Source organism: Parambassis ranga, unplaced genomic scaffold, assembly GCF_900634625.1.
Source record: "Parambassis ranga unplaced genomic scaffold, fParRan2.1 scaffold_22_arrow_ctg1, whole genome shotgun sequence".
NCBI classification, from domain to species: domain Eukaryota; kingdom Metazoa; phylum Chordata; class Actinopteri; family Ambassidae; genus Parambassis; species Parambassis ranga.
Window position 1 is genome coordinate 985,478 of NW_021144778.1, and position 16,796 is coordinate 1,002,273.

The following is a 16,796-nucleotide window of genomic DNA, read 5'->3' on the forward strand; positions in this document are numbered from 1 at the left end:
AGGTTTTTGTGTAAGGCGTAAAAACGCTCCTGTGTATCAATGTTATGACACATGAAGGAGGACACTGCCTCCTTCATGGTCGGATTGTTGTCCTCAAAGTTCTGTGGAAAAAAGACAAGCAAAAGGCGACATCTGTATGGATCATAGGGCATTCAGGGAAACTGGGAGAGTATCTGAAACTTACGTAGGTAGCCACAGCACTGCGGATATCCAGAAGGGTGGGCCGTCCCTCCAGGCCCATTTCGGCCTGGAGGGACAATATTTTGTCATGTTTTTTGCTTCCCCCCTCCCGAGGGAGTTCAAAAACAACGAGTTTGTGGCAACCGCCCGGCCACGGAGCCTCAGCCAGCGCCTGAACCACTGAATTTCGTCAGGCTCCAGAAAAACCTGGGCCTGGCCGAATTTACGGCATGTTTTGTGGTCTAGGACCTGCAAGAAGAGCAGACACACAAAGACAGACCATTAGTTCTTTCTGAGGCTTTAAACTCATGGTAAATTCTTTTGCGGGCATCTTGAACTTACACTGACGAGGTAGCCCGTACTATCATCCCCCACTGCCCTTTCCACCTCCCTGACCCGCATACGGGTGAGGACCCCGGTCCTGTGCCCTTAGATGCAGGTCAGGAACCATGTACCCAAAGAACTGGTATCTTGTCACCGGATCTTTGGGTGCGGCCTTCTCCACGTTGTCTGTGAAAAGAAGAGAGAGAGAGATGCATTAGTAAGGTTAACTTTCAGTTCATACCATTAGACTGATGAAGTATGTGTAGTATGTGAAGCTGGGATTGTGTGTGTGGAGTCTAGCATTACCCAGCAGTGAGGGAATCCTGTCTCTGGCCAGGTGGATGCAGGTCCCGAGCGCCTCCCGGCTCACCAGCTGCTGTTGTTTCCGAGCCTTCACGGCAATCTGGTGCCCCAGGATCGTCCTGTTCAGGTCCCTGTACATTTTTTTGAGGTACCTGAACAGGACGACCACATCCTGTGCCTTGAGCCGGCTGTGCTGCGGAGGGGTGTCTCGCAAGTACTCCACAAAGCCAGTGGCCTGGCCGATGTAGAGTGCCACGGTCACTGGCGACATGCCCATCCTGGCCTGCTCCTTCTCCTTGAATTCCCCATCATGAATCTCAGGCACCACCACCTCGACCTCTGCCGGCACCGCCACACCCTCATTAGATGAGATGATTTTGGCCGCCAGCTCCCGGCAGTTGGTGCAGGCCATCCCTGCCTCATCCTCCCTGGCCTGCAAGTCCAGCTCTGATACTATGGGCGGCCACGGTGCCGAGAGCTTCAAATCAAATCAAATTAAATTAATCAACTTTATTTATCCCGGGGGAAGTGGGGGGGTATTATACATGGCAGAATAGGCATGAAAAAAAACAACTAAAAATAGAATCAAGCATCTCAGTACCTTCTCCAACACCTTTGCCCTCACCAGCCTGTATATCAGGGCTTCATGCAGCGAAATCTTGTCCGTGTGCTGCCTGGAAAGGTGTGTTTTCACATCTTTCACCAGCGGTGTGCAGCCCGCCACGGGACACTGCACACAGCCTATTGCTATGTGGCCTGTGGCCAGGCCATTGAGCAAGGTGCGCTCCTGTGGGTTTTGTATGTGGTGGGCCTTCATCAGGTGCCTGGACACGTACCAGAAGATCCCACCACATACAGGACACGTCAGCATCTGCTTTGGCTTTGTCATCTGAAAGAAAAAGGGGTTCAAGATTGATTCAGCATTAATATATCTATCATCATATATTATCATCTTTAACATAGCTCATATGTCTGCTTCTACTTGATGCCTGTTGACATCAGACAAAAACTGGGAGAAAGGCTGCAATCTGAAATTAATGCAGCAATGCAGGTGGCCTAGATTGAATCCTTTGACTTTTTCTGTGGTTTCCTTTGTTTACAGTCGTGCAAGTCATGTGACTTTACTTATGCAACATGTATGATAATGTTCTGTCTCCTCTCATTTCCAGACGTGCAGCCAAAAACATGTGCAGTGATGATATGTGACGTATCATCATGGTCTTAGAGAGAAGAGCTGAGTGTCTGTTCTGATCTGTGGATGCTTGTGTCTCTTCTCCCCTGTAGTTTCCTGCTTGTTGCTCCGTCACACGCCCTCTGCTGGTGAGCCGCGTCATTACACACAACCGCTCATGTAATGAGGTGAATTTATAACTTTTGACTTTATGTGGAGGAGGGATTGATTTTGGAATGAGGAGGCTGCAACCTGCGATGGCACCACTAGATGTCAGCTTTTCACAGCATTGGTGGTTCAGTGGTAGAATTCTCGCCTGCCACGCGGGAGGCCCGGGTTCGATTCCTGGCCAATGCAATGACCCTTTTAACCGAGGAACATGTGAGGGGACATATATTCACCTTCACATCTATACTGTTGTTCAGTAAGCTGTTTTTATATGTGTTAACAGACCTACCTGACAGCTTGTAAACAGCAGCTTCCCTGTGGGGAAACTCAGGTAATAAGTGATGCTGCATCAGCTCTCACCTGTTTACAGCTCTGTCCCTTCATCCCTTCCTAGCAGACTTCACTCACATTCAATCTCTAACGATGGGCCGTCAACTAGTCCTGCACATGGCCCAGACACACTTTCTGGTTGTTAACTGTATAGTATATTTAAATAATTAGTTTCATGTTTACTTAATATTTTGAAGTGTAAAAATGTTTCACCAAAGACGTTGAGTAGAGCCTGCTTATTGTTTTTAGAGTGTATATCAGTTCACTGTGCAGCATAGTGCTCATGAAAAGTGAGCTGCTGACACATGGAGTTTAGGGAAAACATTGAAATGCATTTTCACACAGGTTGGTTTGGTCCACTGACCAGTGGACACAGAACACTCTGCTGTAAACACCCCAGATGGGACTCGAACCCACAATCCCTGGCTTAGGAGGCCAGTGCCTTATCCATTAGGCCACTGGGGCTGATATGATCTGTATCCACTTTAGGGGTCAGTGTGTTCATCCATACGCGGCCGCCTGTGTGTGTTGATGTAAATGTGTGTGTCCTGTCAGCCATGATCATGCTGAGACAGAATAATGCTGGAAAAAGCTCCCAGCTGTTAGACCTGAAGGTAAAGCTGCATGCTGTTGTGGTTTCTCTGAGTGTAGGATCACAAGACTTCTGCTGTTTTATGTTGTGTGTGTTGATCACGATCAATGATCAATTAAGAAGTTAAAAGAAAAAGGCGTGGTGGCCAAGTGGTAAGGCGTTGGTCTTGAAAACCAAAGATCATGGGTTCAATTCCCATTCATGCCTTCAAAGATCTGTAGGAGGTTCCTTTTAAAGAAAGACAAAACCCATTGAGAGTAAAAACTATAGACAGAGCTTCCGTGATGTCACCCATTTGTTTCTGAAGAGCCGTTCTGAGGCTCGTGGGAGCCGCCATGTTGGAAGCATCACGTCCGCCAAAAACTCCAAATACGTACAAAGAGGGGGAGCACGAGTGGAGTTTGGGGGCGGGCCATCGTGAAAGCAGGAAACTCGCGCTGTTATACGTCAGCCTTCTGCTGCTCAAGTGGCAATGCCTATAATTATGCAGAATTTTAAGTCCGAATATAATTAAAACGAGTAAGTTATATAAAAAAAAATCACCCCCATACAATTGACACTAGAAGAGAACCTATCATCTGAGACCAGAATTTTTTTGTACCAGGCTGTAAACATGTTCATTCCTGCTGTGAAGTCGGACATTTTAACATGGGAGTCTATGGGAAATGACTCGCTTTTGGAGCCAGCCCCCAGTGGTTGCGGCATGAATTACAAGTTTTGACACTTCCGCATGGGCTTCAAGTTTGAACCCCGAAGGTTGCCGTCTGACAACACCACACAAAACAAAGATGTGTTAAACTGTGTGATCGTTGGCTGGAAGCACTGCTTCATGAACCTGTGTTTACTGTTCATTAAGCTTAGAGAAGTTTCAGGAGTATGTTTGAGGAGTAAACTGATGCAAGTCCTCACAACAAGTGTATTTCACTGCACAAACACACACTCAGCTGATGTGTCCCAGGAAATGTCTTTTTGTCTGACGTATTAGAAGATTCTAGATTCTAGATTCAACAACTAGACAATTAACCCCTGCTGAGACCCCCACAGGGTTTCTGTGGCTGTATCTCCCTCATTCTTCATCCTATGTGGATGAAACCTTACAGTCATGCTGAACATTTGACTCTGCACAGCTGATATGCTGAAATGCAACAGACACTGCGCCACCTACTGGCCAGAGGACCTGTCTTTTGTTTAGGGGCCTTAAACAATTTCCCTCTGGGATTACTAAAGTACCTAAAATAAAAAAAAATGTAAAAAAATTTCCCAGAATGCATAATTTAATCCAAGTCTTCAAAATGGTGGAACAAACATTTCAAACAAACATTTGTAGAACCATCTGAAGGACGATCAGAAGAAATGGACGCACCTGAGTTCAATATATGAGAGTCACAGCAAAGGCTCTGATACTTAGGACCATGTCATATTTCACTTTGTCTTTTTAATACATCTGCAAACATGTCAACAACTCTGTGTGTTTCTGTCAGTATGGGGAGCTGTGTGGACATTAATGAGGAAAAATGAACTTCAATGATTTTAGCAAATGGCTGCAATATAACAAAGTGAAACATTTAAGGGGGTCTGAATACTTCCTGCACCCACTGTACACATAACAAATGAATGTGACTGAAACAACAGCTCTGTGTGTAATATAAATATACAAACTAATGTGATTTGATCAGAACATTTTAAAAGACAGTGATGATCTGTTCTTATTGTCTAAACAGGAACAGTTGAAACTCAGCTTGCAGCCCCTGTATCTCAGGCTTCTCAGCTTCTCTTCAGATGTTTGGACGTTTCTGCTGGAACCTCTCATTTAATGACTCACATTTAGAACTTCTGACTTTATGTGGAGGAGGGATTGATTTTGGAATGAGGAGGCTGCAGCCTGCGATTCCACCACTAGATGTAAGCATTGCACAGCATTGGTGGTTCAGTTCAGATTGAGAGAATGCAAAGAGTGTGCAAAGCTGTCATCAAAGCAAAAGCTGGCTGCTTGGAAGAATGTCAAACATCAAACATATTCTGCTTGGTTTAACACTGTTTGTTCACTGCGTCATTCCACATGTGTTCCTTCATAGCTCTGATGTCTTCCGGATGAATCTACAATGTAGAAAGTCATAAAAACAAAGACAAACCACTGAGTGACTTTTGACTGGTACATTTAAAATGTCATCATATGTCCAAACCAGCAGGGGGAGCACTGATCATAAACTCTCTGTCTCACATGTTATTGTCATTTTTTTGTTTTTTTGGACGATGATGCTGACTGTTGTTTTCTTGCTTCTTTCTGTAAACAGCTTGTAAACAGCAGCTTCCCTGAGGGGAAACTCAGCTAATAAATGATGCTGTAACCTCTGGGACCTGATCTGCTGGGTGGGAGTCCACTACATCAGTGGTCCCCAACCACCGGGCCGGGGACCGGTACCGGTCCGTGGGTCATTTGGAACCAGGCCGCATAGAAAGACTGAGCAAAACATATATTATTCATTATCTGAGTCTGAAAGCTGTTTCATTTATAAATCGATCAGATTCATCCGCCTGTGCCTTTAAGCACCTGTCCAGACGCTTGTCTCGGTCACGGGATACGGCACCCCAAAATTAAGCCCACAAGCTAGCACAAATGAATAAAAAACAAACGTCTTTGGAGAGCTTCTTCGGAAAGGGGAAAAGGCCTAACGAGGAGACAGGAGAAGAGGAGCCTACCCCTTCAAAGAAAAAGAAACCCGCATTTAAAAGACTATATCAGGAGTCCTATTTAAAATACGGATTTATTGCAACAGGTGATTCTCACACACCAAGTCCGCTCTGAGTGATGTGGCGACAGACTCGCAAATGAGGCAACGAAGCCTTCAAAACTGCGAGACCGAGCACCCTGCATTAAAAGACAAGCCATGGAAGAAAACATGAACAAGAACGACTGAAGCAATTAATGACGGCCAAAACTAAATTACGGAGTGGACTGGACATAAGAAACACACGGGTGTCATGTCTCCCATTATCCCTAGATGGGACCGCCTCATTGCTGAGAAAGCTCAAAGGCTCCCACTAATTAAGCATAAGAGTAAGTTGTCTCTTTATGCACTTTTTTTTCTGTGCCGGTCCGTGAAAGTATTGTTTTACATGATACCGGTCCGTGGTGCAAAAAAGGTTGGGGACCGCTGCACTACATCATCCATCCATCCTCATCCATCCAGCTACACCCTCCCTCATAAAACACAGGCTGGAGGATGCGGGCATCGATCCCGCTACCTCTCGCATGCTAAGCGAGCGCTCTACCATTTGAGCTAATCCCCCTTGTATAAAGGGTCAATTGCAAGTCAATCAGGACTCACTGCACTACATGAAGTGTACTAGTGAAGTATTGGAAGCATCAGACTTTTGATCTGAGGGTCCAGATCAAGTCCCTGTTTGGGCGGAACACTTTGTACTCCCTCTTGCTTGTACTCCCCTTCCCTCTCTGTTAATGTGCTTGGACAGAGCTCTGTGAACAGCCAGCCTCTTTGTGTCTTGCCCTCCTTGTGCAAGGTGTCAATGGTCGTCTTTTGGGCAACTGTCAAGTCAGCAGTCTTCCCCGTGGTTGTGCAGCCTACAGAACTAGACTGAGACCATTTAAAGGCCTTTGCAGGTGTTTTGAGTTAATTATCTGGTTAGAGTGGCTCCAGGTGTCTTCAATGTTGAACTGAATGTGGGTTTTCCATTAATGCCTACAGCTGGACCAATGCACAGACTGTGGACTCCTCCATAGACTGATCTGTGTAGATAGGACACCAGTATTAAGCTGGATCCATACTCCGCGAGACAAAGACATTTTCCCCCCCTGCAGACGTTACGCCCACAAAATGACGTCATTTTTTGTCTCTGACCGCCCGCTGATCCGCACTCCTGTGCACAGGGTCCGGGCCGAACTTTGTCTTTCAAGGCTGTGCGGCGACCATGCTGTGATTGGTCGGAATTTATTGTGGGCGTGATGTGGGCGTGATGAATGTGGAGAAGCGCATGAGGCTCTCCAGGTATATAGGTTGGTGTATAAACAGCAGTGATTCAACAGAAAAAAAAAAAATACAACGATGGATGTTTTTGAGGAGCAGCTTGCTGAGGCAGTGAGGAGATACGAGCATCTCTACAACACATCGCTGAGGACCTATAAAGACACGCAGATGGCCAACAACTCCTGGAAGGAGATAGCAGCGGTACTTTGCAAGGAAGAGAGTGTGTGTCGCAAAAAGTGGCGCCACCTGCGCGACAGATTTGCAAAGGCAAAACGCCGTGTGCACAATTGCAAAAGTGGTGATCCCGGTGGGCAGAAATTCCCTGTAGTATACACGGCGCTACAGTGGCTCGAACCTCACGTGAAACACCGGGAAACATCAACCAACTTGGACCTGGATACACTAGACGAGGTAAGCGTTACTTTTAAACATGTGTGTGATGTAAAATTAATATCAGTTGTGTGTCTTGGGTTGTAACACCGGTGTTATTAATTTGCTTCTCAGCAATCTGTAGCGGACCCGGAAGAGGGGGGATCATGCACCACAGATGTATGCAGCATAGCAGAGCTGGAGTACACAGTACTGGATGCTGCGCCGCCTGTGGCATCCACTCCGCTGCATGGGCGCACAGTTCCTCTGCCCGCAACTCCACCATCTCCACGGCGAACAGGGAGGAAGCGAATGCGAGGCAATCAGACATGTCTGGATTTCGAAGGTGCTCTTGCAATCCTTGACAAACGAAGGGCAGAACGGGAAGAATTGATGCAGGCAGGACGGAGGGACGCCGTACAGCAGCTGATGGACCCCTGTGCAAGATATATGCTTCATGTTACCGATTTCATGAGGGCACTACCACCACAGGCGCTCAGAAACTTCAAGTGGCAGTTGCAGAACCTCATGCACAAGACTGAGCAAGAGGTCGAACAAGGCAATCTTGAAGGTTATTCAAGGTTATCTTGAATGTGTCCCTGTATACCCCCCCCCTTTTTTTTAATCAATAAAGCGTGTGTTTTCAGTACCAAAGTGCATCTTTGCATTTTATAAGACCATACTGGTTTCGCATGATGAGCAATACAAAAGAAAGGCAAGTAAAGGGTGATTTGTCACCAATAACTCCAGACAGCCATTCACACATATCAGATGGTGACTGTTATTACCATTCTATATACTCCTACATACCCGGGCACAAGCACTGAATCTTTGCTATTGTTACTTTTAATGTCGCATCTTCACAGCTCATCACCGGACAGTTTGAAATATTGCAGGCACATTGGAACGCAGTAGATGTGCAAATGCGGTCATAAAGGCAAGCACAAACACTGAATCTTTGCTATTGTTACTTTTAATGTCGCATCTTCACAGCTCATCACCGGACAGTTTGAAATATTGCAGGCACATTGGAACGCAGTAGATGTGCAAATGCGGTCATAAAGGCAAGCACAAACACTGAATCTTTGCTATTGTTACTTTTAATCGCGCATCTCATGCTGTTGCAGGCACCCTCTCTGTATAATGCCCTCTTGCCACGGCACAAGTCCTTGTGGGGTGTTAAAAAACTCAGTAAAGTCTTTCCTTATAGTTTGGGCAGCCCGGGATGCTCTGGCTCCTGACAGTCTCCCTGTGTCCTGGAGATTGCAGTCTGCTTCCACCTGTCTCCTCCACTCTCCCCGCAGCATCCCCCCATTAGCAGAAGTCGAGTCGGCAAAGTTTTCCGGGAGGTATCTCACTGCTGGATCATTTGCTGCGTCTGTGCAGGAAAGGTAGTTGTGGAGGGCAATACTGGCCTTGACAATATCCACGGCCTTATCAGGCCTGCATTCCATCGGCCGACCAAGAATTCGCCATCTTGCTGTAAGGATGCCAAATGCGTTTTCGCCGGGCACGGCAGTGGCGGTAATTGTAGATCCGCTCCTTCATCGTGAGGTTGCGATCTAAGCAGATACACAAAAATTATTACTATTATTATTGTTTACCGTCACTATCAAGTTTCATTTACTGCATACAGAGACACTTACCTGGAAATGGACGCGAGAGGTTCACAAGCAGGGGGAATGCAGCATCTCCCACAAACACATGTGGAGTCTTGATGGTCGTGCCGGGAAGACAAGCAGGTGGTGGTAAAGGAAGCTGGCCATTCTTGAGAGCGGACCCAAAGTTGCTCTTATCAAAAACTCCTCCATCGCTCTCTTTGCCATAGGCACCCACGTCGACCATGGTAAATCTATGTCGCGCGTCACACACAGCCAACAAAACAATGGAGTGCTGACCTTTGTAATTAAAGTAGTCACTTCCTGCTCTTGGAGGTGCTTTGATTTTCACATGTTTTCCATCTATAGCCCCAACACAATTTGGAAAATTCCACAGCCTCCAAAAGTCCACAGCTATGTCGGCCATCTGTGTCGGTGATGGAAAGGCCACAAACTCGTTGTGCAGGGCAAGCCAGATGGCCTTGGACACTTCGGAAACAATATTACAAACTGTTGTCAGTCCCAATTTGTAGCTGGCGGCGACACTGGCCTGTGAGCTCCCAGAAGCTAATATGCGCAGTGTGACTGCCAATCTCTCCTGGATAGAGATGGGAATGCTGTGTGTGGGTGCATGCTGGATGAACGGCGTGATCCGACGGACAAGGTCGTCAAAACGTCCGGCCGACATCCTGAAATAGCTAAAGTGCCTCTTGTCATCCATCTGCCGCATCTGTTGCACCAGGACTCTGTACTCTCCCTGCTCGACTCTTGTTGCATTGAGTGGCCGGACGTGCCACCTACGTTGCCTTTTTCTCGCAAACTCCGTGCATAGCAGCAACAACTCCTCTTCTTCTTCATCCTCTTTATGCATGTTCGTCTCCTCGTCCATCTGCATTAACAAAGCTGCAAAATCCATAATGTCAACTGCTGTATCTTCCTCTGTTCCTCTGTTTGCAAACACTGGAGGTGGGCTGTGTGTGATGTTGTTCCTGTTTGGTGTCTGGTGACGTGCGCTGCAGTGGGCGGGCCGTATGAGGAGTTCTGCAGACACACGTCTCGCGGAGTATGGTACCTCAGTGCGGAAAAGACTTTTTTTTTGTGTCGCTTACCACCCGTGGAGTGCGCTCTCCGCCCTTTGTCTCGCGGAGTATGGATCCAGCTTTACTGTCCAAACTGTCTTAAGTTGGAATGTTTATGACACCATCAACTGATGATGCTGTGTCAGGACGTTGACCTTAAAAACTGAAACGACGAGGACGGGATTCGAACCCACGCGTGCAGAGCACAATGGATTAGCAGTCCATCGTCTTAACCACTCGGCCACCTCGTCTGTCTGATTAACATGTGTTCACGGCTTCGAGCGAAAATACGCTGCAAAACTTGAACAAGGTCACAGCTTTTGCCTTAAACATAAGCATCTTGACAAACTTTGACAAACATTGAAGGCCAGTTTTTGGAGTAGTTGTTTGGTTTCTCCATTGTACAGATCAGAGCATGCCTCACTGCACTGGACTGCATATATCCAGGGGTGGACTGCATGTGTCCAGGGGTGGACTGCATGTGTCCAGGGGTGGACTGCAAATATCCCGGGGAAGCACTGCATATATCCAAGGGTGGCAGTAACTGATTACAAATACTCAAGTTACTGTAATTAAGTAGTTTTTCTGGGTACTTGTACTTTATTTTTAAGCCAGTACTTTTACTTGTACTTAAGCACAAATGTAACAAAATAATGTACTTCGCTATTTTTAACATCACAATTTGTTACTGAGTACACTTATTATTTTGAATAATGACCGGCCTTTTCTTAACCAATAAAGATACCAGTTACAAACTGACCAACATGGCCGACATTTGACTGACTGACAGACAGTCCGTCCTATGACAGCCAGGTGCACAGTCACTGAAGGGGACATCTGATTGGACCCTTGGACCTGATATAAAAACCGTGTGGCGCGAACGACGGTCAGACCCTCCTTCATCAGCTTATGAGAGGTAAGACGCGGTTTGCTCCTCCTGCTCGTTGTTAGCTTCCTAGCTTAACATGTTCATGCTGATAATGTTGCTACATGTTTAAAAACGTGTCATACATTGGTGTTATTGTGCAGTGTGGAGATAATGTGGATGTGCTGTGTGTATTTGTCCAATAACCTGCTCTGCTGTGAGTCTAATGGTTGGCCTGTTTAACATGTGCTGCTGTTTCAAATGTGCTGAGCTCTGTTGATGGAATGTTCTGGAAGAAATGTCTCTTAAAGCTCTTCTCATGGTGCTGGCTGCTTTTTGGAGGTTATGGTGTGTTTTACAAACGGTCTGTGCCGTGCTGGTTTGGTACAGACAGGCGTGGCTGCTAGCTTGAGGCTGTTAGCCTGCGGCTGCTAGTACTGTGGCTTATGGTAATCAGGTGCTAAATGGAGCAGGGCTCATTCATTTTAACAGTGAACTGAGAATATAAGCATTGCTTAATATTGCTGAAGCTCTGTAATGATGTGGCAGTTTCATGCTGTCTTCTCTCTGCATATTGCTAATATTAAATTAAATTAATTAAACTTAACTACTTCAATAATTAATGATTTAAATTAATTAGTGTATTTTGCTGCATGTGAAAGGCTAACAGGGTCAGTGAGTCCTAATCATGTGTGGTTTCATATTAATGTGCTGCTTTGGTGCTATAATGCTCTCAATGAATGAAGTTGTGTGGGACAGTGTAAAAGCATCAGTGCAGCTGTGACTGGGTAAATGACTGTGGTCTGCCATGTTTGGTTACTGTGGTTAGTGCAGTGCGTTGTGACTGAAAGTGTAATAAGGAGAGGCCATAGATGATGAGTGCTGTGTTAAAGCACACTGTCATCACCTTGGTAGCATTAATATGTGGGACAGCCTTTTTACTAATTGACAGATGTAGTTCTTGTGTGTGTTGTGTGTTGTTCTGCTGCTTCTGATGCAAATGTGTGCTTCACTCTTTCATCACTGGCAGTTTATACGATTTAAATCAGGTTGAGAGACTGGTGTTTATAGTAAGTGTGTAATGTGGCTGAGGGACAGACTAAAGCTGTGAGAATGCACCTGCTGCTGGTTCTTGGTTTGTGCTGACTTTGCCTCTATGCTGCTTCAGACTTGTTTTTGTGTTATGCTGTTCATTACATTAAGCAGTGAGGCTGTCTACAGAAGACGTGATCTGAGCTTTGTCAGTCATGGCCTCTGGCAGCCATTTTGTCTTGTGCTCCCATGTCAGCCATTTTGTTTCTGTTAGGTGTTTATCAGGCTTACAAAGTGGCTGACAGATGACTGTGGATAATCAGCTACCTCTCTGTAGTAGTAACATGGATGCTAATGTGTGGGTTAGCCTTTTTTAGCTCATTGACATGTGGTTGTAGATCGCAGGGACCTTTCTGTGTTTGTGGGTAATTACCAGAAGTCCTGGATTAGTAATGAACTTTAAATAACAAGTACAGCTCCCAGTCTGCTAACAGGGTCACTCACACACCATCAGTGTGACCTATATGCATCATGGTGATGGTTGTTTCTTGACCTGTGTTTATTTTGCAGCCATGCTGATTCATATTTGTTACTTTTTGTATGCTATGCTGTTGTAAATTGAGCTGCCTGACACCTATGCACAGCACCGATGATCCTGAAATTGTATTAATCACATACTGAGCTGCTTGTGCTTCCATGTGTTGTGACCTAATCTGGTCACCCCGGATTCCCAGACTCCGTCCCCGAAGCACAGAACATTGAATGAAAACCAGTACTGATCAGTTTCAGTTTCGCCTTTATAAAGGGAGAATGCACAGCTCAATACAGACCCCTCGATCTGCTCCTGCAGCTGACCATTTGCATTCTGTCCGTCCCATGCATTAGGCTCGTTTTATTAATCTTACAACAAGGTGTGGTTACATTTACATAGAAAGGCATAAAAGGTAATGTTTTTCAGTGAAACATGCATATTCAATAATCACAAGGTGGAAGGCGTATACGAAACTAAAAGACATTGAAGTTCTCCCACTCACATCTTTGATGTGAGTGTGTGTGTGTATTCTCACAGGTCCTCCTGTTACGGCCTTGAGTATATCTTGTCTCTTTGGCAAGCTTGTATGGGTCAACTTAGGGGTTTGCAGTTCGAATTTCTAAACTAACCATTAAACATCAGAATGCTTTATGACCTCAGTCAGAGGTCACGATCTATGAGCAACCATACACTTTTACCATATGTGCAGACAAACATATATTTTGACCAAGTTTGACCATACATTTCCACAATTCCCCCTTTTGGACTCTACTAAGAGTCCAACACAAAATAAGCAAAAGAAACAACAAACGGTCACATCAGCAAATAGAAAACACTGTGTGTAATCAAACAAAACTATGGGTAAAAGTGACATCTATATATAACAACACTGTGAATAAAATCCAAACACCTGGTGTGTGCGTATGTGTGTCAAAACCATTAATGAAGGTGCAAAAAAGAAAACTCTGTGAGAATGTAGTGTATTAAAAACATATCATGTGAGTGTGTTAAAAACATATCATGTGAGTGTGTTAAAAACATATCATGTGAGTGTGTTAAAAACATATCATGTGAGTGTGTAAAACGAAACGTGATGGCAAAGTTTAAATCCCTGCATCGAAAATCAGATCGTCCTCCAAGTCCTCCAAGTTTTCTGCTAACAATGGGAACATGTTAATGTTGTGGTGTGCAGAAGGTGTCATGGCTGTGTTAATCAATCTAGTCACCAAAGCCCTAAGAAATGGCAAGCAACAACAACCGCACAACATAAGGATGACGAGAAAGACCGCCACAGACAGCAAAAGAGAAGACACCAGCGATTTGTATCTGCCAAAAACAGCCATCCAATTATCCCACATGGAGGTGTGCACTCCGGAGTGTTCTTTCATCTTGAGGTTGAGAGATCGGAGACCCTCAAGAGCCTCAGTCAGCGTCCCGTCAGGTGCTGTGTTGTTGGGGATAAAAGTACAGCACTGATCGCCGAAGATAGCGCACACACCACCCTCTTTGGCCAACAACATGTCAACTGCAATTCGGTTTTGAAATGCCATCAAAGAAGTAGAAGCCAATTGACCGTGAACTGCCTCGAAACCGCGCTGAGTCCAATTGCCTAATCTCTGAACGTTATAATGAATGTAATTAATACGATCCACGTTTTTGTTAGTAGTGCACCACCAGCAGAGTGCAGACTCAAAACCAGCAGCCACTTGATCAACCAATTTATACTCATCGGGTACACCTCTGGGGACTCCAATGGCATCAATGTAAGTAGGGTCTCCCTTAGCCATCCAAGCAAAAGACCTCTTGCGGCGTGGTAACAGGAAGCCGGATCCCACAGGATCATCTGCTGCGAGGGTAAGCTGTTCAGCGGACACAGGAAAAACAGAGACTGGTAGTAAAAGACTCACCAGCCCACACAAACCTCTGGCATCGATGGGCAGGCGGTCAAAGAGAGCAGTGCCACCACACCACCACCAGATGTCAGCCCTTAACACAGGTGAGAATTTGCTCCCCACTGGATGAGTGTAGTTGCACCATGCCCTGTTGATTTTCCCAAGCCGTTTGCCCATCCCTGTGAGGTTTACACAGGAGAAATTTCCAGGGGCCACTGTGGTAGAAAAAATGGGATGGTGCATGGACCGCTGAGTGATGGGGAATATAATATCCCACTCAGCACAGTCGTCAGGAGGAACAGAGAGAGTCATAACAGACATAAAACAGTCAACAGTCAGGGAAGCTGGCACCACCTGTAACAAAGGCCTGGACCCCAGGCACACCACACAATCAACCTGAGATGCATTTGCCGATTGTTCAGCTAGTAAAAGCCAATTGTTCTTGTACCCAGTAACACCAGTAGCAACCTGAAACCATTGGTCAGTAGACAGCGGGTCCTGTCCTTGTATGACCACAGCCCCTCCTCCGTTAGAGCTGGATCTACCGGGCACTAAGGTCCCTGTGGTTGCTACAGCAGCGGGAGTGGATGAGGGGAGTAAAATATGAGTACGCCAAAATCCCACCTTCCAGCAGGGGTCATGACCTGAAAAAAGAGCACAAACAAGAAACCATGTACCATTGTTAGCCACCCAAGTGGGGACAGGATGCCATGTGGTGGGGAGTGGTCGAGGCAAATCAAACTGGGTGGTGTTAACCCTAAAAGATATCACACTATTACTTGCCGTGAAATTACTGACAACCTGCTTCCATCGCAGCGCAAGACCGCCAAAGCCATAAGAACCGGAAGGCCAGTGACCTGTGGTGGCAAAAACATTACCCCAGCCCCGGTTGCCAGGTTGTGGGTGTGACGTGGCGTCCAGATACAAAGTGTATCCCTTCCACTGCTGGGCAGAATCACCCGTCCGCCGAGGGTCCCTCAAGCTGCCGCGTGGGATAATGACCAGTGCATCAATTTTGTCTGTATAACAAAACCAGAATATTCCATGCCACTCAGTCTTCTGTACACCAGTGGTGGTGTCAGTGCATGGATCAAATGTGTCCGTCTGCCGTGCAACTGGGAGCAGCGCACATATGGACAAGAAAAACAGGAACCCTGGCATAATTGCAATACTTCAGCAAAACGTTGTATTCACTACAGAGTTAATAGGTGCCGTTGCAGCGTTGTCCTGGCAAGTCGCAATGCAGCCAAAAGATAAGAGACACTATGATCACAGTCAGAAAGAGCAAACTCACAACGAACCGAGGAGAGGGAGGGTACTGCATGCTGAAAAGTGAGTGACAACTGGTGGGGGTATTTAAAGACGGTCGGTCTTTCACCGTTCCCGCCCCCTGTAATAGTCAAACTAAATAGAAATTAAACTGGTACTCTGTCCGTGTGTGAGTGTATATATGTGCTAGAATGTCAGAGTCAGGCAGAAAAAAAAAATGTTTTTTTTTTTTTTTTTTTTTAAAGGCACACGTTAACAGTCAGGTGTGTAAACAGATTCTGTGATGTAATCAGGAAATAACACATCATAAAATGTCAGATCATTGACGTAGAAATGTCTTCACCACTGCCCATGTAAACACTAGTAGAACAATACACCAGCCTGCAATAAAAATGTTCAAAAGTGTGTTATTCAACCGTCCACGAGTGGGTCTCGATCCGTCTGCCTCGTCCATCCAGCCCCCGTCAGGTCCTCTGGTCCTCAGGATGCGTCTTCTTTCTTCGGATCCCTGGGGTTAGACTACCCGGGATCCTTGATCTCTGTCAGGGGATTATTCTGCCCCTTTTGTGACAGGATCTGTGTCTGAATCAGCCGATTCAGGCTTCTGTGCCCTCAGATCAGTTTGGACGTCCTGTAGAGAGCGTTGAGGCTCCTCTGCGCCCGCGCACTGGCTCCAGTGATACCAGGTGTCCCCCTTTCCTCTCAGCCGAACCGCGTGAGAGGTGCGTTCCGTCACTTGGTAGGGACCGGTCCACCTTGGTTCCGACCACTTCCGTTTGATGACCCTCAGAAGCACCCAGTCAGCCTCAGGCGGAGCCCCGCTGGCAGCTGCTGGATGTCGGTCCTGTACCTGCTTGGAAAAGTTGGTCACCAAACCCTGCAGTTCGTGGAAATAAGCTTTAGAAGTTAACATCTGATCATCATGTTGCATCAAAGGAAGTTTAGAATGTGGTCCTGGAAAAGCTCTTCCTGTCTGCAATTCATGTGGTGTCAGTCCTGTAGAGTGATTTACTGAACTTCTGATAGACATTAGGGCTAAAGGTAATGCATCCAGCCAATTCATGCTTGTCTGCGCACAGATTTTGGCCAATTTTTGTTTGATAGAT

The 16,796-nt window shown here is 46.1% G+C and overlaps 1 protein-coding gene and 3 non-coding genes across 4 annotated transcripts; 2 read left to right on the plus strand and 2 right to left on the minus strand.

The window, feature by feature from the left end:
* Positions 1-2,868: 2,868 nt before the first annotated feature.
* Positions 2,869-2,941, minus strand: trnar-ccu (transfer RNA arginine (anticodon CCU)). The gene has a single exon. It is a non-coding gene; the product is annotated as a tRNA-Arg (tRNA).
* Positions 2,942-3,203: 262 nt separating this feature from the next.
* On the plus strand, positions 3,204-3,275 carry trnas-uga (transfer RNA serine (anticodon UGA)). Its single transcript has one exon. It is a non-coding gene; the product is annotated as a tRNA-Ser (tRNA).
* A 3,011-nt stretch (positions 3,276-6,286) lies between these two features.
* Positions 6,287-6,359, minus strand: trnaa-agc (transfer RNA alanine (anticodon AGC)). The gene has a single exon. It is a non-coding gene; the product is annotated as a tRNA-Ala (tRNA).
* A 773-nt stretch (positions 6,360-7,132) lies between these two features.
* On the plus strand, positions 7,133-8,014 carry LOC114430289 (uncharacterized). The gene is made up of 2 exons (XM_028398597.1): positions 7,133-7,465; positions 7,559-8,014. The coding sequence occupies exons 1-2, from the start codon at positions 7,133-7,135 to the stop codon at positions 8,012-8,014; spliced, it is 789 nt and encodes a 262-aa protein (XP_028254398.1).
* The last annotated feature ends 8,782 nt before the right edge of the window (positions 8,015-16,796 follow it).

Coding starts and splice junctions, on each gene's coding strand:
- LOC114430289 (XM_028398597.1), top strand. CDS start 7,133: ATGGATGTTTTTGAGGAGCAGCTTGCTGAGGCAGTGAGGAGATACGAG. Junction 7,466..7,558: donor ACCTGGATACACTAGACGAG/GTAAGCGTTACT, acceptor TTTGCTTCTCAG/CAATCTGTAGCGGACCCGGA.